Raw genomic sequence first — 27,365 nt, forward strand, 5'->3', positions numbered from 1 at the left:
CTCTTCTCCAGTGAGTCCTTCCTTCTCATTAGGTGGCCAAAGTCTTTGAGTTTCCTCTTCAGGATCTGATCTTCTCAAGAGCAGTCAGGGTTGATCTCCTCTAGGACTGACCAGTTGGATTGCTTTGCAAAGGGACTCGCAGGAGTCTTCTCCAGCACCAGAGTTCAAAAGCCTCGATTCTTTGGCGCTCAGCCTTTCTTATGGTCCAGCCTTCACAGCCATACATTGCAACTGGGAAAACCATAGCCTTGACTATACGCACTTTTGTTGGCAGGGTGATGTCTCTGCTTTTTAGTACGCTGTCTAGATTTGCCATAGCAAATATAGTGATATAAAAATGACAAAATACAAAACCAGTGCAATCTCCAGGTTTTCATACCTGCATAGCAATAGTACTTAGACTTACATACTGCTTCAGTGCTTTCCAGCCCTCTCTAAGCAGATTACAGAGTCAGCCTATTGCCCCCAAAAATCTGGGTCCTCATTTTACGCACCTCGGCCCTCGCGAGCTCCATTTTCTCTGGCAGGGGGTTGGAGGAGGTCATGGCAGCCAAAAACAGAGCTCAGGAACACATTTTCGCTGGCAGAGGGTTAGAGAATGCCGTTGCAGCCAAAAACACAGCTCGAGAGCCCTGGGGCCACCACAGGAATCCCTGACACGAGTGATGTCAAGCTGGCCACAGACCCCCTGACCACGGCCCTGCCCTCACCCAAGGTCAAACACATCCCTGATGCAGCCCTCAATGAAATCGAGTTTGACACCCCTACTCTAACCATATCTGATCTTGCTTAGCTTTCGGAGATGAGCTAAGACTTCACTCTACAAGCTACTACTTAACCAGGGAGCACTGTTCCTGCTCTTTAGAACAGGGGTGGGCTTCAAAAAATTTAGAAAGGGGTTCTCTACCCGGTTGCTGGGTGGGCATGGCCTAGTCGACCTCCTGCACCACAGTGAGGTAGGGGGGTGTTTTTGCCCTCCGAAGGCTTTCCTCGAGCCTCCAGGAGGGTAAAAACGGCCTCCCCAGGCTCTAGTGGCCCTCTGGAGGCTGGAAACGGGCCCATTTCTGGCCTTCCCGAACTTCCGATAGGCTTGGTTTTTGCCATCCCTGACCCCAGGTGTGTGCCCTGCACTCACCTGCATCCAAAACGGGCCATGTGGGGACTCCTGGGAGAGGATGTGTGTTCAGGACCAGCCAGGAGTGGGATTTGGGGGTTCTCCAAACTGCACAGAATCTTAACTAGAGGTTCTCTCAAACCCGTACGAACCCCCGGCAGCCCAGCTCTGCTTTAGAACACTAGGGACGTTAACAGTGAAAAGCAGCTCTGGAATTGTACCTGAACCAGGGACACTGACTAAGAAGTAGGTACCTGGTTGTTCCAAGGAGAGTGGGTGGAGGAATTTACCTCTGAAGCCTGTTGCTTGCATTCTGAGGCTCCTGGACATGCTTCAGATACCTGCTGTACACAGCAAGTTCTGTTCTAATTGATAGCTGCCTTCCCTCCAGCAGCTTTTTCAAGGCTGGGCCTTGCCTGAATCGCTGCATTCCATCGTGGTTTTGTACGTGAGCCATCTTGAAGTGTTCTCCCTTGGCATTTCTTAGGAAGGGAATTAATCAGCAAATAGTATGTTTGCATTACGTTCGTCACTAAGAAAGGCAGCCCAGCTATGCTTTGCACCGAGCTGGGATGTTTTGGCATCTGACCCGCTTGCGTAAAGAAGTCGCAAACATTTATTCTCTGCTAATCAGTGAAATTAGGTAGGAAGATGAGAACTGGATGTGCTTTAGAGGTTGGGAGGCTAGTTGGGAGGGAGGCGTATGAGCCGAAGACAGAGAAATCTTAGGGTTCAGAGAGATTCTGTTAGAAAAACCAAAAGATAGTCAACTTGAAACATGCTTTTGCAGACCTTCCTATCTGCTTGATGGTAATAAAACTCCCAGTTTAGTGACAATCCTGTTGTCTATTACATCTTTTCAAGATTGTTTCTCGAAAAAAAACAACATTATTTCATTGTTCTAATTATTTCTTTGGTATTATTTCTCTGGTTCTATGTCTGCTGTCACTTCTGCAGAGATCCATCTGCAAAAGGACTAGAGCTTTCGCCCAGTGGTGAAATCCAAATTTTTTTACTACTGGTTCTGTGGCTTGATGGGTGTGGCAGGAGAAAGATACTACAAAATCCCCATTCCCTCCCCACTCTTGGGGGAAGGATATCGCAAAATCTCCATTCCCACCTTATTCTGGGGCCAGCCAGAGGTGGTATTTGCTGGTTCTCTGAACTACTCAAAATTTCTGCTACCAGTTCTCCGAACTGCTCAAAATTTCCACTACCGGTTCTCTGAACTGCTCAAAATTTCCGCTATCGGTTCTCTGAACTGCTCAAAATTTCCACTACTGGTTTTCCGAACTGTTCAAAATTTCCACTACCGGTTCTCTGAGCTGCTCAAAATTTACGCTACCAGTTCTGTGAACTGCTCAAAATTTCCGCTACCGGTTCGCTGAAGCGCTCAAAATTTCCACTACCGGTTCTCTGAGCTTCTCAAAATTTCCACTACCGGTTCTCTGAGCTGCTCAAAATTTACGCTACCGGTTCTCTGAGCTGCTCAAAATTTATGCTACCAGTTCTCTGAGCTGCTCAAAATTTACGCTACCAGTTCTCTGAGCTGCTCAAAATTTACGCTACCGGTTCTCTGAGCTGCTCATACCGGTTCTCTGAGCTGCTCAAAATTCAAAACTCATTGGGATGGTATCTTCCCTGTCCCTTATGGCAGTCTGTAACTCTTCTGTGGACATTTCCCCAATGTCTATATGGAGATTCTCAGTCACGGTTGTTCCAAAAGGTGCTTTTTTTTTCTTCAAGAGGCATCTGGACTTTCTTGTTTTTTCCTTTGAAGACGTTTCGCTTCTCATCCAAGGAAGCTTCTTCAGCTCTGACTGGATGGTGGGGAATGGAAGGATTTATACTCCTTGCGGACAGCTGGTCATTTGCATTCTTTTAGCAAGTCGTTTTGAAGACAGCAAAGTCCATGTTTTGGACAGAGAGGACTGCTGGTTTGAAAGCGGCATCAAAGAGGCCACCTATGTCATAATTGAACAGCTCTCTCTCAACAGAGTTGGGGAGGGAGACAACATCCTTTATCTCCAGTCTACAACAGTTCCAAGAAGGCTCCACACCCACTTGCACCACTCAGGTGACCCTGAGGACACAGATAAACCTCCAGGTGGCCCCAACGACTCTCTAAAAAGGATGCAAATGACCAGCTGTCTGCAAGGAGTATCAATCCTTCCATCCCCCACCATCCGGTCAGAGCTGAAGGAGCTTCTTGGATGAGAAGCGAAATGTCTTCGAAGAAAAACCAGAAAGCCCAGTTGCCTTGGGACCATCCCCGCAATCTTCTTGCTCCTGTACATCCGCCGTATCAGTTGTATCTCCCTTCTTCTCCTTCCTTGAACTTGGCCAAGAGTTGTGTTTCTGCTGATTCAAGTCCTCGCGAGGATGATACCCAAAAAAAAAGAAGTCTGCTTTATCACAGAGGAACCAAACTGTAGCCCTGCTTAATCAGCAGAAGAGTCCTGCTAACCCAGCATCTTCTTTCCAAGAATTAGCTTCCCCGTTTGCCAGGAGCATTGCGGGATTCAGACCCACAGTTTTATAAATTGAAGGTAAATGAACTGAGGAGAGATCCCGCTGGGGAGCCAAGAAGCTGAATGCCTTTTTGGATCCGTTCATGCCTGGGACAATGTACCACAGTATGCGAAGGGTTTAATGAAAATTATAAATGTGTCTGTTGCAATTACCGAAAACGCTTCTTTGACCAAACATTTGAGATGCTTTTCTGGACTGCTGCAAACCATTTTCCAGAGTCTGAAGAATCCGACTCTGAAATTTTATGCTTACAGGCTCCTATTAATCATTCACCACTTCGTGTTTATAATAATGAGCATGAATGTTGGTCAAATAAAGCCATTCCCTGCTCTGGGTTTTTTTTTTCCCCCTGCTGTGGTTTAAAATTAGAAGGGACGAACTGCAGGCTGTCTTGCGTTCTGCAGCCGGGCTGAGCCAAAACCCCTCTATGCTCGACGCGAGTTTCAGCGATGACGGTTTCCAAAAATCCAAATCAAAGTTTAAGGTCTGCTTCTCGTATCTCCTCACTTCCTCGTCTTATGGCCGACCGAGCCTGAAAGTGCTGATGTTTTGCGAGGCAGATGGCCCATGGGCTAAGCCTGGTCCAAGAGAATCGGGCATTACCGAAAGTCACACAAGGTTTCCTGCTCAACTGCCAGAACAAAGAGGTTGAGATAAGTGAGCATAATTATAGGAGCCATTTTACAGTCCTTTCCCTCCTACTGTAGCCTTTCTCCAGCCAGCTGCTCTAGCAAGGAAGCAGAATGAATGGCTTCCCTTAGTTCTCACGCTGCTTTTCTGCTTCTCTTCAGAGCGTTGTCATCGGTGGTGGCTTTGGGGGCAAACATCATCTGCAACAAGATTCCAGGCTTGGCGCCACGGCAGCGAGCGATTTGCCAGAGCCGCCCTGATGCCATCATAGTCATTGGAGAAGGGGCCCAGATGGGAATCAATGAATGTCAGTACCAGTTCCGATATGGCAGGTGGAACTGCTCAGCACTGGGAGAGAAGACGGTCTTCGGTCAAGAGCTTCGAGTAGGTAAGGTTCTCTCTGCAAAGTAATGCTCCTTATTGGGCAATTTTGTCTTCTGCCTTTCTTTCCACAGTAGGTTTTTTTTTTTATTATGAAAAATCACAACACAGTATTTTTCTTCTTCTTCTCGGCCTCTCCTTCCTTCATCCCTCCCTCCCTCTTCTTCTTCCTTCTCCTTCTCCACCTCCTTTTCTCTTTCTTTTGCTCTTCTTGCTCTTCCTCCTCCTCCTCCTTCTCCTTTTCTCTTTCTATTTCTCTTCTTTCTCTTCCTCCTACTCTTTCTCCTTTTTTCTTTTTCTTTCTCTTTCTTTTCTTGCTCTTCCTCTTCCTCCTCCTCCTCTTTCTCCTCCTCCTTTTCTCTCTTTCTCTTCTTTTTCTTTCTCCTCCTCCTCCTCCTTCTTTTCTCCTTCTCTTTCTCTTCCTCCTCCTCCTCCTCTTCCTCCTTCTCCTTTTCTCTTGCTCTTGCTCTTGCTCTTCCTCCTCCTCTTTCTCCTTCTCCTTTTCTCTTTCTCTTCTTCCTCCTCCACTTATCAATAATTTTTTTATTGAGGTGGATTATTTGTTTGGAACTTTGAGGGATGTTAATTGTAGAACTAATGCTGCAGGTCAAATCTAAATTTATTCACACCTAGATTAGCTCAATTGAAACCAGTGAATTCATCAACATTTGTTATTCATTTTATTAAAAAAAATATTTTTTGAATATATAAACATTCCACCTTCCTTTAAACAGTGCGTCATCTGGGTACAAATATCTCCATCAAAAGTTAACAACAGTGTTCATTACATTGATATTAATTCTCTGATCTTACAATTGTAGTATTGAACATAGTAAACCTATTCATTTTTCCCTCTTAACATAGCTTCTAATAAGACTATAATAATAATAATATTAAGCATAATAATTTTAATAGTCATAATGATAACAATCATCGTATTGTATAATCTCTATCTTAACGTATTTTCTACTCTTCTCTAATCTCCTTTTATTTCCAACATCCATTTTTATTCTTACATTGGTCATTCATTTTAGAATAGGTAGGTTCTGCATATGTGTGAAATCTTTGTTGAACGTTACAGGCTCCACATGTGGCCTTGGGGCTGACTCTGCTCCTGCTTGGGATTATTGCAATGTGTTACACCCCTTCCCCTGCTCAAAGAGTCTGCAAACTGATTTTCTTGCATGATTTGAGCCCATAGTTGCACCCATTCGAGCTTCATGACTCATGGCAGAATCCAGTCTGAGTTGGTCACCAGGACCAAAGGTTTATTATTCTTCCAAGGTTTTCGGCCAGTGTTGGAACCCATCGCTAGGGAGTTTCTCTCTATTTCCAGAATATGTGCACTGAGCTGCTCTACATGTTGGATTTTTATGGTGTATTTGTATTAATGACTCATTCATAAACAGCCAGGCTCATGGCGAAGTACGGGGTGTCCATAGGATGTGGTCAGATAGTCAAGATGGTAGCTACGATGGTGTGACCAAATCGCTGCTTGTTTTTTAGGTACACATCAGTGGTGGGTTTCATAATTTTTTACTACCGGTTCTGTGGTGGGTGTGGCTTGGTGGGCATGGCATGGGAAGGATATTGCAAAATCTACATTTCCTCCCAATCAGCTGGGACTCGGCAGGCAGAGAATAGATGGGGGTGGGGCCAGTCAGAATTTTTACTACCGGTTTTTTTTTTGTTTACATTTATACCCCGCCCTTCTCCGAAGACTCAGGGCGGCTTACAGTGTATAAGGCAATAGTCTCATTCTATTTGTATATTTTTACAAAGTCAACTTATTGCCCCCCCAACAATCTGGGTCCTCATTTTACCTACCTTATAAAGGATGGAAGGCTGAGTCAACCTTGGGCCGGGCTCGAACCTGCAGTAATTGCAGGCTACTGTGTTCTTAATAACAGGCTTTACCAGCGTGAGCTAAACCGGCCCTGTACTCTGAAGTACTCAAAATTTCCGTTACCAGTTCTCTAGAACTGGTCAGAACCTGCTGAAACCCACCTCTGGTACACATAAAACTCATTACTTTGCTCAATAGTAGTACCTTGCTCAATAGTAGTAATTGTGAGAGGCGTCTTGGAGTCCTAGTGGACAATCATTTAAATATGAGCCAGCAGTTACCAAAAAAAAAGCCAACACAGTTCTAGGTTGCATAAACAGAGGGATAGAATCAAGATCATGTGAAGTGTTAATACCACTTTATAAGGCCTTGATAAGGCCACATTTGGAATACTGCATTCAGTTTTGGTCGCCACGATGTAAAAAAGATGTGGAGACTCTAGAAAGAGTGCAGAGAAGAGTACCAAAGATGATTAGGGGACTGGAGACCAAAACATATAAAGAATGGTTGCTGAAATTGGGTATGTTTAGTTTGATGAAATCAATATCTCAGGTGCTGCCACAAAGAAGAGGGAGTCAAGCTATTCTCCAAAGTACCTGAGGGCAGGACAAGAAGCAATGGGTGGAAACTAACCAAGGAGAGAAGCAAATTTCCTGACAGTTAGAACAATTAATCAGTGGAACAACTTGCCTCCAGAAGTTGTAAATGCTCCAACACAGGAAGTTTTAAAGAGGTTGGATAATCATTTGTCTGAAATGGTATACGGTTTTCTGCCAAAGCAGGGGGTTGGACTAGAAGACCTCCAAGGTCCCTTCCAACTCTGTTGTTCTGTTCTGTTCTGTTCTGTTCTGTTCTGTTCTGTTCTGTTCTGTTCTGTTTAGCAGTTTGTCAGATCAAATTTCGCCAGGCTCAAGTTTGACTCAGCCTTCGATCCTTTCGAGGTTGATAAAATGAGGACCCAGATTGTTGGGGGCAATATACTGACTCCGTAAACCACTTAGAGAGGGCTGTAAAGCACTGTGAAGCAGTATATACTGTAAGACTAGATGCTATTGCTGTTGCTATTGCTATTGCTATTGCAATTGCTATTGCTATTGCTATTGCTATTGCTATTGCTATTCTATTCTATTCTATTCTATTCTATTCTATTCTATTCTATTCTATTCTATTCTATTCTATTCTATTCTATTCATTAAAAAGCTGCCATCATTGCCATACCCTGTTGACACCTCTGAAGGTGAGAACGAGACAAGATAAGGAGAAAAACTAAGATTACATCTCCAGTCCTGCCTCACATATGAGTGGTTTTGGTAACCATCTTCAAAGCGCTCCATGGCTTAGGGCCGGGCTACTTACGGGACCGTCTGCTGCCACCGACTGCCTCCCACCGACCCGTGCGCTCTCACAGGGAGGGACTCCTTGGGGTGCCGTCCACCAGGCAGTGCCGACTGGCGACACCCAGGGGAAGGGCCTTCTCTGTGGAGGCCCCCACCCTCTGGAATGAACTTCCCCTGGGACTCCGTCAACTTCCCGACCTTCGAACCTTTCGCCGCGGGCTTAAGACACATCTATTTATTTGCGCAGGACTGGGCTAGGATTTTAATTTAATGTAGTTTTAATGGGGTTTTATTATTTTAATTATAAATTTTAATTCGGCCTTATTTAATAAGTTTTTTAATTAGTGTTTTATTTTGTATTTATATTTGTGTATTTGTGTTTTTAATAGGCTATAAACCGTCCTGAGTCCCTTGGGAGATAGGGCGGTATAAAAATGTGATTAAATAAATAAAATAAATAAATAAAATGAGTAGAGATGATTTCTGGATTCAGTACAATATATGTATGCTTGCTTAGATCAGCTAACTACAAAATCAGTAATTAATGGCCAAAAGTTATCTCTCAACAAAGTTCTCGAATGTAACCATCTCATATGCAAGGTTGAAAAGCTAGGCCATCACTCTTATCAATTCATCTTCTTTATGATAAGCCACTGCAAAAACTTTTTAATTTTTCCTGTTATTATTCTGTAGCAGAATAATGAAAGCTGTAAGGCAGAAATAGCATATATCATTTCAGAGATATTTCCATACCGAAACAGGGAAGCAGCATGATCACAGGCAGGCAAAAATGCAGTGGGACTCGGAGCAATTTCTGACTTCCTGTAGGCTTCTCCATTGACATCAATTGTGGGAAGGTGGCAGGAAGCGTTAGAAATCATGGTTCCTTAACTGCAGCTGCCCAGCCAGCTAATACAGCTGGTCTGAAAATCCTTGAAATTTCAGAATGGGATGTAATGGGTCCCAGATTTTGGACACATAACTTAGCCCATTTAAGACAAGGTGATTTGAAAATTTGATGTCCTATGATGCACTATTTTTAGCTAGTTGAAGGCTTCAAACTAACAGGTGAGTTTTAGTAGTACCTAAGTTGGTGAAATATAAACATGCACAAAAAATAATGCAACTCTTATAATATACACACATACACACACACACTGTTCCCCAAAAATAAGCCATATCCCCAAAACAGGCACTAACATGTTTTATGTGTGCGCCTAATATAAGCTCTACCCCGAAAATAAGCCCTTCTTAAGAACCTGTGCAGCTGGCCAGCTTCCCATTCCCTCTCGTGGCTTGCAGTGCCACGGCCACGAAGTGAGGCGGAGTGGTGGAGCTGCCCCACGCGCCTCACACCAGTTTACCTCAGGGCCCCTGCAGCCGGGCCCAAAACCTGCCTCATGGCCCAGAAGAAAATAAGACCCGGTGTTATTTTGCAGAAAATGTGTGTTTGTGTGTGTGTGTGTGTGTATGTGTGTGCGCGCGTGTGTGTGCGTGTGTATTATTATTATTATTATTATTATTATTATTATTATTATTATTATTATTATTATTATTATTATTATTATATTTACACAAAATGACAGTATACACAGCAAACAAGATAATTATGCTGGATTATTATTATTATTATTATTATTATTATTATTATTATTATTATTATTTTTATTATTATTATTTTTATTTTTATTTACTTTATTCATTAAAAATGAAACTCAGTCAACTGAACATTCAAAAATACATCACAAATAGCATTGGTGCTAATGGTTGATACGGGTTGCTGCCAGCATCCTAGGGATCAACCAACTACCTGCTTAAGATGTACGATGTTCCAAATAGCGCAGTTTTTTGCAGTTCTGATGGTGTTATTGCAGGAAGCTGCAATTTGTTGATGTATCTTATAAAATTCTTGGACATGGTACCAAGTGCCCCGATGACAATGGATATCACTGTTACATGTTTCATCCATAGCTGTGTAGTTTCGATGGCCAGGTCACAATATTTCATGATTTTTTTCCAGTTCTTTTTCTTCGACTCTGGCATCTCCTGGTACCGTGATGTCTATTGTTGTTGTTGTTGTTGTTGTTGTTGTTGTTGTTGTTGTTATTAACTATAAAACTAATTCAACCTTAAATAGGGAGAAACAAACTGCTGCATGTCATTTTAGAATGTAAACCCGTTTGAAAAATGGATAAAAGTCATCCCTTTTGAATCTGCTCTTTAACATTTCTGTAAAATTTCTCTCTGCCTATGTAGAGGGGCCTTTGTGGGAAAGACTCAAGAAAACGTTGGCCACAACTGAACAATCCCACCCCTGTCCCTTCTTATGTGCAATGCATGTGTGATACATGTAGAAAAAGGGGGAGGGCTTGATTACATAGTTGGTAGCTATGGAGCAGTGTTTAGAATGCAGTATTGCAGATTAATTCTGCTGACTGCCGACTGTCGGCAGTTCGGCAGTTCAAATCTCACCAGGCTCAAGGTTGACTCATCCTTCCGAGGACGGTAAAATGAGGACCCAGATTGTTGGGGGCAATATACTGACTCTATAAACTGCTTAGAGAGGGCTGTAAAGAACTGTGAAGTGGTATATAAATCTAAGTGCAATTGCTATTGCATCTTGACTCTCTTGAGTTCCACACCTCTGTGGGAATTGATATAGGCTGAACTGTTGTTGTTGTTTTTTATGTTATCTGAGCTTGGTTGGTTTCCTCCAAACATCTGGTTATCAGACTAGGGAACTTCATCAGTGCAGGGGAGAAGTGGGATGTGTTGGCTGTTTGTCTATGGCAGCTTCCCATTCCAATTTTGGTTGGGGGAGGGTTATTTTTTTGATAGTTCCTTAATTAGGATATTTTTATTTATTTATTTATTATTTCAATTTCTATACTGCCCTTCTCCCAAAGGACTCAGGGCAGTTTACAGCCTGATAAAAACAACAGATACAAAAATTTTAAAAAAGATTTTTTTAAAAACAAATTATTAAAAACAAATTATTAAAAAACAAATATTGTTTCTTCCCTGACTGAAATAGCACCAGATATAGAATTAAGGAAGAAACAATGCCCATCTCATCTCTGTACAACAGCTATCAACAACTTTTGGTTGGGGTAAGGATATTTGGAATAATAGGAAATATTTAATGATAGCTGCAGTTATTGGTTACCGATTCGGACGAACCGGTAGTAAAAAAAAAGTTCGTCTTTACCTGTATTTCCAACAATCAGCTGTGCCACACAGTTTATATTCGCTAGAAAGCACGAAATCCTGCTTTCTAGTGAAGCCAAATCACTCAGCACAGCTGTTCCCCCCCTTGCTATTCTACTTACCTGGTGAAGTTTTCTTTTTCTGCACAAAGCGTGTGTTTGGCGCACACTGCGCCTGCGTGGGCAACGAACCAGTGGCGATCCAAGGAGGATTTCACCACTTCTACAGATCATGGTGGTAATCAGGTATAAGAAACAATAGGATGTCCATTGCTATTTGTTTGCATCTGCTCAAAATTATTTTCCCAATCCGGTGGGGTCAGTAATCACATTCCATCTTCTGTTTCAAGGGTGATGAATGAGAAAACATTTAAGAGGGTTGGTATTATTATTTTTTTGCCATTATTTATGTATTATTCATCCCTTGCATCTTTACTGTATTATTTAGAACAGATAATGAGGAACTTTTTATATTAACGGCACTGAGTCCACAAAGCCAATTATTGGAAATCTTCAACCCTGCATTTCAGTGGGTGTTGTTTCTACATTTTAAGCATTAGTTCAGTTGCCCCCATCTCTCACAACTATAGCCTGTAATAAAACATAGTTTGTGACCTTCATGTCCTCATCAAGGATTGAGGTTACCTAAACCCCAGATAAGGAAGTGGCAAAACAGAGTGAGATTAAAAACATTTTGGAATTTGGTGGCTACATATTCTCACTGTCCATTTTGTGCGGAAAAGATTTGAACTTGTGGGATGGCTTTGGATTCATGCCTAATTTTTTGTTGTCTGTTTTTATCTTTTTGTTGTCTGTTTTTATACCCTGAATGACTAGAACTTTTGCTTCTAAAAAAAGAAAAGAAAATTTGAAAACGTCAGGACAGAGAATTGTACAATAACATAACATTCTCTTTCTATACTTGCATAGAAAATATTTGTCGTATATATAGTACCGTAGATACACATAGAGGTTGTCCTCTGGTTACAATCGTAATGGACCCTGCCCATCATGGTTATGTCATAACTGTTGTAAAATTAAAAACCAATTTGTGGTAGTCATTCAGTGAACCCATTGTTTCACTATGGTCAAGGGTGGGCTTCAGATCCTTTAGCAACGGGTTCGCTGCCCCATTGCTGGGTGGGCGTGGCCATGGTGGTCATGGCCTAGTCAGCCGCCTGCACCACGACAGGAGGAGGGGCATTTTTCACCCTCCCTAGGCTCCTGAGGCTTTTCTTGAGCCTCTGGGAGGGCGAAAACTGCTTCCCATGGGGTCGGAAGACCCTCCGGAGGCTGGAAACAGGCCTGTTTCCAGACTTCCTGTAGGCCTGTTTTTGCCCTCCCAGACCCTCTGCGCGGCCCCTGCACTTACCTGGAATGATGAACAGGCTGCATGGAGACTCCTGGGAGGTGTGGGGTGGGGTGGGAGGTGTGGGGTGGGGTGGGGTGGGCATGGCCAGCCAGGGGTGGCATTTGGGGGTTCGCTGAACCCCGGAGATCCTTGGATAGATGATTGCCCAAACTCTGCCCACCCCTGGCTATGGTGTAAGTGTGGGTTTTGGCAAAACTGTTGTCAATCCAGGACACGTGATCATGGGATAATGCCAATAGCCATACATGCGGTCATGTTGCCGATCACGTGAAATGCAGTCATGTGACTGCATGGGGCAGGGTGTGACCATCAGAACTTTGGATCTGGTATGACCTTTTTCAGGTAGGCTGTAACTTTGAACGGTTGCTAAGTGACTGGTCATAAGTTGAGAATTATCTCTACAGTGGTTTTAATAGCCTTACTCTATGGCTCCATTTGTTAAAAGAGAAGGAGGAAGAGAGAGAGATCTTAAACCAAGTTTGACATTTTTGATAAATGAGAAATGATTTTACCTTTAAAATTATTATTCGTGCTGGGGTTCTGTCCGTTCCTTTGTCTCACATTACATACTGCTGGCATTGATATTTAACTGGATAAATACCATTAATGTCAAGTTAATGTTATGCTTATTTATTGCAAAATATATTTGTTTCTATTATGGGAAAGCTACCTTGTGGATATCTTTTCAATCCAATAAAAACATCAAAAATGTTAAGGAAGCTGGAAAGAATTTGAGAGAGAGACCGAAAAGAGGACAATCTGGATAATTTTTAAGTGTAAGGCAGAAGCGTGCTGTGTTATTTTCTGAGCACTCAGAAAGTATATTTTGAATTGTACTGAAGCTGATTCACATAAGGCCAGGCTGTGAATATTGGTCCCTACAAGTATCTTACTGTTGATTGTTAATAAAATGTTTTTTTGCAGAGAAACTTTGAGCAAGGAAGCACTTTTTCAACAAGAAAATACAAGGGGATATTTTTATTAATGTACTTATGTAATTAAATGAACAATTGTTTCAGAATGTTGCTACAAAACAGCAGTTGATGTAATGGTGTATTCCAACCAAGTATAATGTTGTAGTATAAAATCTATGTCTAAACCAGCATTTCTCAAAATTTGAGAACAAGAAAATGTGTGGATTTCATTGTGCTGGCTGGGGAATTCTGGGAATTGAAGTCCACACATCTTGAAGTTGCTAAGTTTGAAAAACATGGCTCTAAAATAAAACATACAATAGTATTAATTTCCAGAGGCCCAAGGAGGGAGAAAATACCCAATAATTCAAGATGGAGGCCACAACCATATGATCACAGCTATCACCTCTACTTTTTAAGCTTTGTGGCAGATACCCCTGATAATGCTATGTCTTAAACATAAACATTTGGAATATATTTACTTCAAAGCAAAATCACAAGGACAAATAAAAAGTAAGTTTGTTTTTAATGTGTTTGAACTTCAAAGGATCTGCTTCAGGGGTGAAATACTACCGGTTCTCACCGGTTCGGGTGAACCGATATTAATAAAAGCTACCAGTTCGGGTGAACCAATAGTAAAAAAATGCTACCGGTTCCTCCAAACTGGTATTTCCAACGATCAGCTGTGCCGCACCATTTATATTTGCTAGAAAGTAAGAAATCTTGCTTTCTAGCGAATCCAAATCGCGTGGCAAAGCTGTTCCTTGCTGTTCTACTCATCTTCTTAAGCCTCCTTTTTCCATGCAAAGTGCGCATTTGGCGCACATTGAACATGTGCATGCAGCAAACTGGTGACAAACCTCGGAGGATTTCACCACTGATCTGTTTCCAAGGGGCAGTCTGGTTGGAGTCAGTTTCAGCAAGCCCCATGATATGGCTTTTCTAGCACACAACTGAATCAAAGGATTCAGTTAAATAATATGTAGGCCAAGGGCACCCCGTAGGTCTTTCAAATAATCTTGTGTGCACATAATGGGGTAAGATGTGTCAAGATCCTAAATTTGTCCTTGTCCTCTGAGCTTGGCTGTTTTCTTGCAGATGTTTCATTACCCAACTAGATAACATCATCCATTCAACTCTGAGCTACAAACATTCTCTTCTATTGTCCTGGTATGTTTCATGAATTCCCAGCTGATGGATGATCAGTGAGAAAAAGCATATAAACAGCTATATTCATGGTGGCGCAGTGGTTAGAATGCAGTATTGCAGGCTAATTCTGTTGACTACCAGGGGTTCGATCCTCACCAGCTCAAGGTTGACTGAATCTTCCATCCTTCCGATGTGGGTAAAATGAGGAGCCAGATTCTTGGGGGCAATATGCTGACTCTGTAAATTGCTTAGAGAGAGCTGTAAAGCACTTTGAAGCGGTATATAAGTCTAAGTGCTATATTCTGAAGATAAATCAAGGAGTAGAGTGAGATCTGATAGAGGTGTTCATAAAGGTAAAGGTAAAGGTTCCCCTCGCACATATGTGCTAGTTGTTCCCGACTCTAGGGGTCGGTGCTCATCTCCATTTCAAAGCCGAAGAGCTAGTGATTTCCAAAGACGTCTCTGTGGTCATGTGGACGGTATGACTCAACGCCAAAGGCGCACGGAATGCTGTTACTTTCCCAACAAAGGTGGTCCCTATTTTTCTACTTGCATTTTTTACATGCTTTCGAACTGCTAGGTTGGCAGAAGCTGGGACAAGTAATGGGAGCTCACCCGATTAGGCGGCACTAGGAATTCGAACCGCTGAACTGCCAACTTTTTCGATCGACAAGCTCAGTGTCTTAGCCACTGAACCACTGCGTCCCTCATAGAGGTGTCCATAAGAGGGTTAAAAAAGTTGAGATAATGCCTGAGTAATCCAATACCTGCCCTTTTTACATGCATATCTGTAGGTCTTTAATATCTGAAAAAGATGGGCTGACCATTCATGTTAGGGTTAGGGTTAGGGTTAGGGTTAGGGTTAGGGTTAGGGTTAGGGTTAGGGTTCTCAAACATATTCTGATCCACCACAAACTCATTCAGTGCATGATGATGTTCCACATTAGAGGCTGCCAATAAGGCTTTGGTCTCATTTCCACTGTTCCTCTGGTGAATTGAACTTTATTTTTTTAAAAAAATAAGGAGATCTTTCAAATATGGCTGCCACCCAAAGGAAGGGGAGCGTGCTCTGCAAAATGACCCATGCTTCGTCCGAAAGATGGTTAAATCCCAGGCAGCTAAGTGTCCTATGGATTGAGCTACAATCTCCAGGATCCCACTGTGGCCATTCAGTAGCCTGAGGGTTCTGGAAGTTGAGGTCCTAGCACTCAAAGAACATGTGGTCAGAAAGAGTTGGATCAGATTGATCGTGGCACTTGCTTTAGAGATAAGTCGTTTGTTAGATTCGGGCAATAACGAGGCAGGAGACCAGGATAGTGACAACAGCTCTTTACTATATGGTGAACCCAGCAACCCGGGCTGGGAAAAACCTCTCTTTATATACAGTATAGCCGGTGGCTTCAACCAATCAGCAACGTGCTATTTTCCCGCCAAAACTTTTAAAGATACATTACATTCCTTCCCTCCCAGAAAACACTTTACCAATATTTACATAATTTTTACATCTTATTTCTCAACGTAATCACGCAAGTAGACTGGGCGTCTCCTGACTCTTTCAGACCTGCGCAATTCATTCTCTGGGAGTGAGTCGAGCTGGCCGGAGGGACTGTTCGTTCCTCTCAGCTCCTCCTCTAGGCCATCCGGCCCTGGATTATTTGCAGAGTCGTCCCTGCTGTCTTCAGGAGGAACCGGTTGGCGTCGCTGGACCTCCTGGAATTCAGATAAGTCCTGCATTAGCCCCGGGTTTGTGTTAGTTGCGGATTCTAACAATGAATAGTCGGGGCATGTTTCACCTGATTCTGTATTGCTTGTTATGCGTTTTCTTATCTGGTCTATGTGGCGTTTCCATACCCTGCCATCTTCCAACTCTATTAGATATGACTTCGGTCCTGTTATTTCTAGGATCGTTCCTGCTAACCAGGTTGGGCCCTCGCTGTAGTTGTGTGCCCATACTAGGTTGCCTGTTGCCATCCCTCTTGTTTTTCCGTGTGCCCCTTTGTAACCGTCTGGTGTGTAGTTTGGGTTTAAACGGTCTAGTGGGCACCTAAGCTTCCTACCCATTAATAGCTCTGCTGGCTGCGCCAGTTGTGACACAGGGGTTCTGTGTTGTACTGCTAAATATGTATCAATTTTGTTTGCCAATCGCCTGGCCTGATTCGGGACAATGCTCCCTTTGCGCCCCGACCGAAACGTTCTGCAAGGCCGTTCGTCGCAGGGTGGAAAGGCGCCGAGAGGACATGTCGGATGCCCTCCTCTGCCAAGTACCCCTCAAACTGGGTTGCCGTGAATTGCGGGCCGTTATCGGAGACTAACGTGCCGGGCAACCCGTGGGTTACAAATAGGTGCCGCAGGACTGAAATCACGGCCTCGGCTGTCATGGATCTCATGAGAATGATTTCCAGCCATTTGGAGTAGGCATCGACTACTACCAGAAAGGTTTGGCCGTGGAAGGGCCGCAAAATCGATATGGATCCTAGACCAGGGCCCTGGGGTCTCTCCCATTCCCGAATTGGGGCCGTTGGGGTAGCGGTCTGACTCCTGGCAGGCCTGGCATTTCCCTACCCTTTCAGCAATTTCCGAGTCCATTAAGGGCCACCACACATAGCTTCTCGCTAGACCCTTCATTCTCACGATCCCTGGGTGGCCTTCGTGAAGGAGATCCAACACCTTTTCCCCTTTTTTCTCCGGGATCACCACCCGATCCCCCCATAGCAGGCACCCCTTGAGCCGAGAGTTCCCACGTTTTTACAAACTCTTTAAAACGCCGCGCAGCGGGCCAACCTCTTTGTACCCAACCAATTACAGTTCTTATTGTAATGTCCTTATACGAAGCCCGAGCCACCTCTTTGGATGTGACTGGGCCAGAGTCCAAAGAGTCAATTAGCAGAACTGGTATCCCCGGAGTGGGGTCTTCGATAGTCTCTGGTAACGGGCATCTGCTCAGGGCGTCTGCATGCCCTAATTCCTTTCCTGGCCGGTGTAGTAATTTGTAAGAATACGCTGCCAGGAAGATAGTCCATCGGGTCAGTCTTGGCGAAAGTGCCACGGGCGTTGGGCGGTCGCCTGCCAGCAGACCTAGCAAGGTCTATGGTCCGTGATGATTTCAAAATCACGACCAAATATATATTCATGGAATTTCTTTACTCCTGAGACTATAGCCAAGGCTTCCTTATCAAGCTGGCTATAATTCCTTTCAGTTGATGACATGGTTCGGGAGTAGTATGCAATAGGGGCTTCTGTGCCATTTGGTAACCTGTGGCTGAGCACAGCCCCCACCCCATAGGGAGATGCATCGCAGCTTAACACTAATGGCAGCGTGCCATTGTATTGGATAAGGAGGCTATCACCGTTAGGAGATTCTTTACCCCTTGAATGCCCTAGCTTCCGCCTTTCCCCAAGACCATGCAGCCGTCTTTGCTAGTAATTTATGCAGCGGCTCTGCCACTATGGGGGAGCCAAGAAAAAAATGGGGCAGCCAAGGGGGGGTCTCCTCGTCTTTGACTGCCTGGTGTTTGCAACTCAACGGCCACGGTCACCTTATGGCCGCTTCTGACAAGCCACCTTTTCTATTTGGATGCCTCTATTCCAGCATTTTTTGGTGGGGGCGGGATCAGCAAGACTTCCTAAATATTTGAGGGGCTGCCAACAAAGAAGAGGGGGTCAAATTGTTCTCCAAAGCACCAAAGGGCCAGGACAAGAAACAACGGTTGGAAACTGATCAAAGAGAGAAGCAACCTGGAATTAAGGAGAAACTTCTTAACAGTGAGGACAATTAATCAGTGGAACAACTTGTCTTCAGAAATCGTGGGCGCTCCATCACTGGAGGTTTTTAAGAAGAGACTGGATAGTCACTTGTCTAAGATTGTATAGGCTCTCCTGCTTGAGCAGGGGGCTGGACTAGAAGATCTCCAAGGTCCCTTCCAGATTCTATTCTATTCTATTCTATTCTATTCTATTCTATTCTATTCTATTCTATTCTATTCTATGCCATGCCATGCCATGCCATGCCATGCCATTCTATTCTATTCTATTCCCTAACAAGTTCTATGGAACCTTCAACCCACCATCTAAGAGCATCTATTGTCCAGTCAGACTATACAGATTGTCCTTGACTTACAATCACAATTTAGCCCACAATTTATGTTGCTAAGTGAGGCATTTGTTAAGTGAGTTTTGCCCCATTTTACGACCTTCCTTGCTAGGTTTGTTAAGGGAATGACTGCGGTCGTTGTGTTAGTAACGGCGGTTGTCCCACGGTTGTCTAGTGAATTTGGCTTCCCCATTGACTTGGCTTGTCAGAAAGTTGCAAAAGGTTTTCACACGACTCTAAGACACTGAACTGTCAGAAGTGTGAGTCAGTTGTCAAGCACCTGAAATACGGCCCCGCGTGACCACGGGGATGCTGAAGTGACCATCAGTGTTAAAAACGGTCATGAGTCACTTTTTTCAGCGCTGTTGAAACTTTGAACTAAATGAACTGTCGTAAGTCGAGAACTACCATATAAGCCCCGTTTACACTTTAGGGATGTCTGCAGAATGGTTGCCAAACAAGAGGCAATACAGTCAAAGCTCTGCCTAATTCTGAAGCCGGTGCACCCATCAGCTGCTGTTGTGTCTGCACCCCCCGAGCCGGCCCTCCTGCCAGAAAGTGACTTGGAAAGTGAGGGGGAAGGGCCGTCAGGACTTACCTCAAGAGCACCGGCTTCCCTGGCTCAGCTCCAGGAGCCAGAGGCAGGCCAGATGGAAGAGATAACGAGGCCTCCGTCCCCTGACTCTTTCCCCCTCCAGGCCACACCTCCAGACCCAGCTGATGGCAATCAGGCCTGGCTGGACCCTCGATTCCATAGGCAGGAGAGGCGGGAACAACAGAAGCAGGGGTGGGGCAGGCCTAGGAAGTGCTGAGTCCTGGAGCCACACCCCACAGGATATGAAGGCAGCGAGAGCTGCTGTGTCTCTTCGTAGCAGGCAAATTAACTGCTCGACTAAGAGCTGAAGTACTGTTTGATTTATCGGCGTCGAGGGAGATAACAGAGCCACTTGGCATACGCTTGCTCTTTTGCTTCCAGGGCTGATAGTGCCGGCTAATTAAGCCATCGCTCAGACGGAGGCGAGGGAGGACAGAACAGCTGCGCTGTTAGGGTTGCCACCTTGATTTTTTTAAAAAAAATATTCTCTAGGTATTCCTCCAGCCTTCCCTCTTCTTTTATTCATGTAATTTCTTCCCCATTCTTATATTATGAAAAAAAAATCCTCAAATGAAGTCGGAACTGCGAAGGTATGAAAGTAAACCCGTTTCGAATAAGTTAGAGCAATGTTTCTTGGCCATTTTAAGGTGCGTGGACTACAGCTTCCAGAATTCTTCAGCCAGCATGCCAAATATATGATCGGATTGATTAGATCAGGGGTCTCCAACCTTGGCAACTTTAAGACTTGCGGACTTCAACTCCCAGCCAGCTTAGCTGGCTGAGGAACTCTGGGAGTTGAAGTCCGCAAGTCTTAAAATTGCCAAGGTTGGAGACCCCTGGAATAGATTGTCCACAACAATCAAAATCTCCCCACCTCTGGAGAAGGGACTTCAGAATGAGAGAAGGTGGATGGCTTTTTTCCTGCAGGAACTTCTCTCTTATCCTGGCCATGTTGTCCTTGTCTTTTCGGACTGATAACAAAGGGCCCATCAACCTGGAAGATGTTGTAATCAGGGATGGGATTCAGCCGGTTTAAGCAAACCAGTAGTGGCAACATGCGGGAAAGAAGCCATCCACATTTTAAGACTTGTGGACTTCAACTCCCAAATATGTGTTTTTTTGTGTGTGTGTGCGCACCTGGGTGGGTGGGGACCCACCCGGGCGTAATCCCATCCTAATATCACTGTGTTTTTGATGTCGCACATATGTGCGGATGGCGCGCACAAGCGAATTGCCGTGTTGTTTGATGTCACACGCATGCACGCAAACACACACTCACATTTCCAGTGCCGGGCGAACCAGTTGTAACAGTATGTCATGGTTGTAATGTTTCATAAAGATACCTCTCTGACTCTCTAAACATCTCCAGGTTAGCCTCCTTGATTCGAAGGAATCCGTTTGTTAATTGAGCTTGTTTCGCTGAGCACCAATTCAAAATAGTCTGTTGATACTAGGTAATTATTCCAAGCGTCTATCTTACTATCTTTATACCAGTTATTGTGGGCAACAGGCAGGGTTTTTTTAGACAGAATTTTTAGGAATTATGTAACATTAATATAACCCCTGGGTTATATTTTTAGAGTTTTGAACTAGCATGCTCTTTCCTTGCGAAACTCTGTCCCTGTTTGTCCTTCTGTTCATTTTCTGGGGTTGAAAGCTCCTGTAAATTAGACAGAGGGTTGCAACCTAACTATTCTCTATTCTGTGTTCTTTTCTCAAACGGTCTTGGCTGGCACTCACTGAGATTCTGAAATTAAGAATATTCCTATGTTTGTAAAATGTGCTTTACGATACTTATCTCTGGTGTTTTAAAATGTTGCTGAGTACACGATTTTAAGATTCTGACTATTTTATTAGTATTCCTCGAGAGTCTTGAGTTAGAAATAAAAAGTCCTTCAAAATGTAGCAGAGGGTTTACCCCCCTGAAATAAGTGTTGAGTTTAATTAGTCCCAACAAGATTAATTTTGCAGTTCATTAATGAAATTTAACTGGAGTAAGCTAATATATTACTGGGTACATTTCTATCTTTCTATATGGCCTTTGTCGTCCCTTCCTCATTTTAATCCTCAGTTGAGTTCCATATTAGATTAAAATTTGGGGACAATGAAAATTGTGACTAGAGGGCCAAATGACTCCAGGTGAAAATCCAATACTTCTTTCTTATTACTAAATACAGGAAGTTCTCAACTTACAACCATTTGTTTAGTGACTGTTCAAAGTTATAACAGTACCGAAGAAAGTTAACTTATGACCATTTTTCACACGACTGTTGTTGCATCCCCATGGTCATGTGATCAAAATTTGGGTCCTTGGCAACTAGCATATATTTATGACAGTTGCAATGTCCCAGAGTCACGTGATCACCAAAGATGGTAATCAGCTGATTCGGACCAGTTTGGGCGAACCGGTAGCGGAAATCAACACCCACCCACCACCCACCCACCCGCCTCGGCTCTAAGCTGTTCTATTTAGGCATGTTTTTGAGGCTAGGCGCATGCGTGGAAGGCACGTGCACGAGCAAAGCGCATGCATGGAAGACCGGGCGCATGTACAGAGGTGGGGGGCGAACCGGTAGGTAAATTATGTGAATCCCATCTCTGGTGATCATCATTTATAACCTTCCCAGCTGACTTCCAACAAGCAAAGTCAATGGAGGAAGACAGATTCACTTAACAATTGCATGATTTGCTTAATGACTGCAGCAATTTGCTTAACAACTGTGGCTGTAAAATGGGGCAAAACTCATTTAACAATTTCCTTGCTTAGCAATGGAAATTTTGGGCTCAATTGTGGTCATAAATAAAGGATTACCTGTATCCATTTGGGGGATTCTTTTCCATTTTTGATGTCATTTGATATACGGTGTGATATATTAGACGTTGCCTAATTGGTGAACTTGCAACCAAGAACAGTAATTTATGTTTTATTGATTTTATTGTAATTTCTTCGTTTGATTGTTGTGTGCTGCCAGGAGACATTGAGCGTTGGGTGGCATAGAACTTTAATAAATTATTATTGACAGTAATTTATACGGGTAATCCTTGATTTACGACCATAATGCATCCTGGAATTTTAGTCATGTGATCACATGTCCATGGAGAGGCAGTTTAAGGATAGGTTGTAAATAGCGTTAAATGACCAGTCATAAGTTGAGGACTTTAGTACATATGTAATATATAGTATAGTCCATATTAAAAATGCATATGTATAGGGGATGTACAGTCATCTACATTTGTTATTATGCAGCATCATATAATAATGTATTTAACACATAGCTTATTTGATGGTTGATAATTTATGTAAGGTTTTATGTTTAATACCTGACAGGCAAGAGATATCAATCATACAAATTCTGCCATAGTAAGGATAATCTTAGAATACTTGAGTTTATTTATTTTTCTTTTAAAATGATCTATTTCTTCCTTCCAATACTTCCATCTGTAAATCATTGGAAAAATTATCCAATGACCCAGGGGCATCAACAGACAAGATCCCCCTAGTGAAGAATGCATATCTCACCACGCAGTCAAAGCCTACTCCTTTATGTGCCTGATATATGTGAGACATGTTTAGAAAGTGGGAGGGGCTTCGGCCATGCTGCTGTGGCTGCCATCTTAGCTGTTTTGACCCTCCTGCAGTAGGGTTTGCTTTCCTTAAACCAGATTTCCCCAACTTGGCAACTTTAAGACCAGTGCTGCAGTGGTGGGTTTCAAATTTTTTTACTACCGGTTCTGTGGGTGTAGCTTGGTGGGCGTGCATGACTTGGTGGGTGTGGCTTGGTGGGCATGGCAGGGGAAGGATACTGTAAAATCTCCATTCCCAACCCACTCCAGGGGGAAGGTTACTGCAAAATCCCCATTTCATCCCGATTAGCTGGGGCTCGGGAGGCAGAGAATAGATGGGGGTGGGGCCAGTATGAATTTTTATTACGGTTCTCCAAACTACCCAAAATTTCTGCTACTGGTTCTCCAGAACTGGTCAGAACCTGCTGAAATCCACCTCTGCAGTGGTGGTATTCAGCTGGTTCGGACCGGTTCAGGCGAACCAATAGTGGCAACCTGCGGGTGTCCGCCCACCCGCCCCAGCACTATGCCATCCTATTTAGCCACATTTTCTAAGCTGCGTACATGCATGCAAGCCACGTGAGAGAGCAAAGCACATGCGCGGAAGGCCGCACACGTGCATGGAAGGCACCCAAGCGAAGCAAGCATCTGCGCGCACACTCACATTTTTGGTGCATGGCGAACCAGTGGTAAAATTATGTGAAATCCACCTCTGTTTAAGACCCATGGACTTCAACTCCTAGAATTCTCAAGCCAAGGAATTCTGGGAGTTGAAGTTCTCCTGCCTTATAATTGCCAAGGTTGGGAAGCCCTTCCTTAAAACAACGATCATCACATTTGTGGATCCGGGAGCTACAGTAGAAGAGTCGAGACAGACTCTTTCCTCTTCACTCAAGCTCATGTCAAACCATTGTCAGATTTCCTTAACTATTTTGTTCAGCCCTTTAGGGGTTAATTAGGCCATGCTGTCTGAACTCTGCTTGGGTGCAGAATGTTTGCCTTCAGCACTTTGCTGTGTCGTGACTTGAACCGGAGCTCCAAAAGTCTTCTTAAGCAAAATAAGCAAGATATGTCAAGACCTGTTCTTTCTCACTATTAATATTCAAGACTGCATGTCTTCTCCTTCCTGATTATTTATACCTCTGTGTAATTGTTAGTGGTGCCCTATGCAATAACCCCGAGGAAATGATGGGTTATAATGTAGTTAATATACTCTAATACGAGAGTAACAGCAGCCAGCAAGGAGCCTACACTATCAATGAGAAGGGTAGAAGTGTGACCTGCAGCACATTGTCCATTGTTTCAGGACGTCTATCATCGTTCAGTTTAATTTCCTCCTTTGCAGTTGCCCCAAATTACATGAGGACTGTTGGCATGGGCATTCCAGTAGAGCCAATTAAGTCAACATACGTAACTAGATTCCCAGAAATTGTTAAAACATCCAAGGAAAAATTAAAACATTGACTTTGGGTTGGGGGTTTGTTTGTTTTTTTATTTTGGTGGGCAAAAAACACACTTGTAGCAAAAGACTATTCAATAATAGAAATAGAATAGAGTAGGGTAGGGTAGGGTACATAGAATAGAATAGAATAGAATAGAATAGAATAGAATAGAATAGAATAGAATAGAATAGAATAGAATAGAATAGGATTCTTTATTGGCCAAGTATGATTGGACACACAAGGAATTTGTCTTCTGTGCTGTGCTGCTCAAAATCCATGCCTTGCAGTTGTAGATAATGGACTGATCACCTGGTCCAGCTCTTGATACCAAGTGGGAAATGCTAAATAATAGAATTACAATTCAAAGTGACAAGGCGTAGCATCTTCCCTCTGCTTGTCTTTACCTCAACATCTGTCCTATTTAGTAAATCATATGTTCCTTAACCATAGCACAGGGGGGGTATGATTTGCAAGGCAACCACACAGTACAACAGTCACATTGCTCTCACACTGTACCAGGCCAGTGTGCACCAAATTCTGGAAGCTGTCTAGGAGACGTTTATGCAGCCTTCGAGCACCGAGCAGTATTTTATAGAAAAGATTTATTATCTCAAAACACACAAGGGCTGCAGATTGGCATTACTTTCAGGAAAATAAACTATTCTGTCATCCATTTATTATGTCTAGTCAAATAAGGAAATCAGTAGCTGAAAAATAGCTATACTCCAGCCGCATAGCTGACAAATTAATTCCCACCCTAAATGCAATTTTATTATGCGTAGGCCTAGTTCTTTAGGGAAGGAGTGGGAAAGCTCTCAGCCTGGCTGTGTCACCAGTGTAAATGATTCCTGAGGTCTCTGGCACAATCAGATGGACTTCAAGTGCAATGGGTAATTAGGTATAAAAATTAGACAAGGTCACAGAATGCCTGGGTGTCTACTTAACCGCAGCCAAGCAATTCCTCTATGACATATGTCGAGTTTGTCAGGAATTATTTGCTTTGTCCATGCAGGCACCATTACTGTTGTGGTACAAGAGAAGCCCGCATAACTTGGGGTCCACCATATCAGAAGCATCTGAACGCCAAATCCGATGAAGTCCTCAGGTGGAAGATTATAAAGGACTGTGGGCTGCTAATAAAATAGGATGAGTGGTGTCCCAGATTGGGCAGGTTTTAAATAGAAAGGAGAACATCTGACAAGGACATCAAGATGGTGGTCTTAACCATGCAATTGGAGGCCCGCTGCCCCTTTAGAAAAAGGAGCAGGTTACAGTTGCACAGCCCTAGCCCACATCTTGACTATCTATGGCAGTGGTTCTCAACCTTTATAGTGCTGCAACCTCTTTAATACAATTCCCCACGATGTGGCGACCCCAACCGTAAAATTATTTGAATTTATCGCGCCTGAAGCCGTATTGGCTAGTGATCTGAACTGCTTGCGATTGCCTTGAGAACGGAGGCATTAAAGTTGAGACTCCTCCCCTATTAAGTTTATCGCGCCTGAAGCCAGATTAGGCTAGCGATTGGGAGTGATTGCAGCTGGCTTGAGAGGGAGACATCAGAGCAAAGATTTCTCTCTTTTTTAATTCATCGTGCCTGAAGCTGAATTCGGCTAGCGATTTGAAGAGCCTGCAGCTGGCTTGTGGAGTCAACCATTGGAGCGCGATTCTTTGATTTGCAAGTATACTTCCCATATTTCCGATGGTCTTAGGCGACCCCTGACAAATCGTCATTCGACCCCCAATGGGGTTGCGACCCACAGGTTGAGAACCGCTGATCTATGGAGATTCTCAGTCATCCAGGTCATGGTGTCTCAAAGGTGCTTTTTCAAGAGGCAACTGGACTTTCTGGTTTTTCTTTGAAGAGGTTTCACCTTTTATCCAAGAAGCTTCTTCAACTCTGGCTAGATGGTTCCCCATCATCTAGCCGAGCTGAAGAAGCTTCTTGAATGAGAGGCAAAACCATTTCAAAGAAAAATCAGAAAATCCAGTTGCCTCTTGAAAAAGCACCTTTGGGACCTCATATTGACTGTTTTCACACAAACACACACACACACAGAACACAAAAGCACACGCACACAAACATTTACACACACACAAACATTTACACACAGAGAGAGCAATCATTTTGGCTTCTGAACAATTTTTGGTAATCAATACACTATTTCTGTATTTCCTGAAAAGATGTCAAGAATGTTATACACTCAGACAGTCATTAGCTAACTTTTTAGATTATAATATAATCGCCAGCGGGGCATCCAGGAAACTGATTATTACTAATATTAAATTGTGTTCTCTAAGGTTTCTTTCCTTGCCAAAGCAGCTTCTGGTTTTCTATCTAGAATACATTAGCATATATTAGTGCCTCAGGCACACCATATGTAGAGTTCTCAAAAAGCTGTAAGGCTAAATTCTCATCTGATGTCGCCCCTTGAAATTTAATTTAACTCAAGTGGGAAGCCTGAGAAATGGAGTAGGGTGAGAAGCAATTACAACATGGAATTTGAAGCGTCCATGTTCTGAGATGGATCTGGAATAGATCTATGCAAAGTTTGGAAAGGCGGCTTCCATGTCGTGAAATGTTAATCAAATATCGATCGTCAAAGCAGTTTCACAAATAAAAACAAAGGCCTTCTTAGGGCAGTAAATTGCCTCAGGTGGCTGAAGTGGGCTTGGTAGCCCTAAGAAATGTTTCGTAGAGCTGGTGGCTGTTGCTGGTTTTGCTCTCAGGTTGTTACAGACAATGCGCGACATTTCCATTTATTTTCCACATCTGGAAAACACTGGGAGGCGAGATATCGATGGGCTCTCTGAACGGAAACAACCAGCCATGACAAATAGTAAGTTAATTAGGCCTCTGCCAATCAGAACTCTTTGGAGGTGTGAAGCAGTGGTGGGTTGCTACCGGTTCTACCCGGATTGGCAAACCAGTAGCGGCGGCAGCAGGAGGCTCCGCCCACCCGCGCTGGATGCTTCTATGCATGTGCAGGAGCATCACACGCGCGTGCAAGCATGTGCGCACACATGAGCGAACCGGTAGCAATGGGTTTTGCAACCCACTACTGGTGTAAAGTCTAACTTAACTCCGAACTTCATTCATTTTTCATCTCTTTCATTTTCTTCAGCCTAATAGCCACAGCCTAACACTATCCATGAAATTTCTTTCCAGTCTCTCCTTGGCTTTGCAGTTCAT

General features: G+C 43.5%; 1 protein-coding gene across 3 annotated transcripts in view; it reads left to right on the forward strand.

The window, feature by feature from the left end:
- Positions 1-27,365, forward strand: part of WNT7B (Wnt family member 7B) — a 170,679-nt gene that overhangs the window by 123,361 nt on the left and 19,953 nt on the right. For all 3 annotated transcript variants that reach the window (XM_058191351.1, XM_058191352.1, XM_058191349.1), the window contains exon 2: positions 4,438-4,664. In XM_058191351.1, the coding sequence (XP_058047334.1) occupies positions 4,438-4,664 (227 nt within the window). The remainder of the gene's footprint in view (positions 1-4,437; positions 4,665-27,365) is intronic.

This window comes from Ahaetulla prasina, chromosome 7, assembly GCF_028640845.1.
Source record: "Ahaetulla prasina isolate Xishuangbanna chromosome 7, ASM2864084v1, whole genome shotgun sequence".
Classification (NCBI taxonomy): Eukaryota; Metazoa; Chordata; class Lepidosauria; order Squamata; family Colubridae; genus Ahaetulla; species Ahaetulla prasina.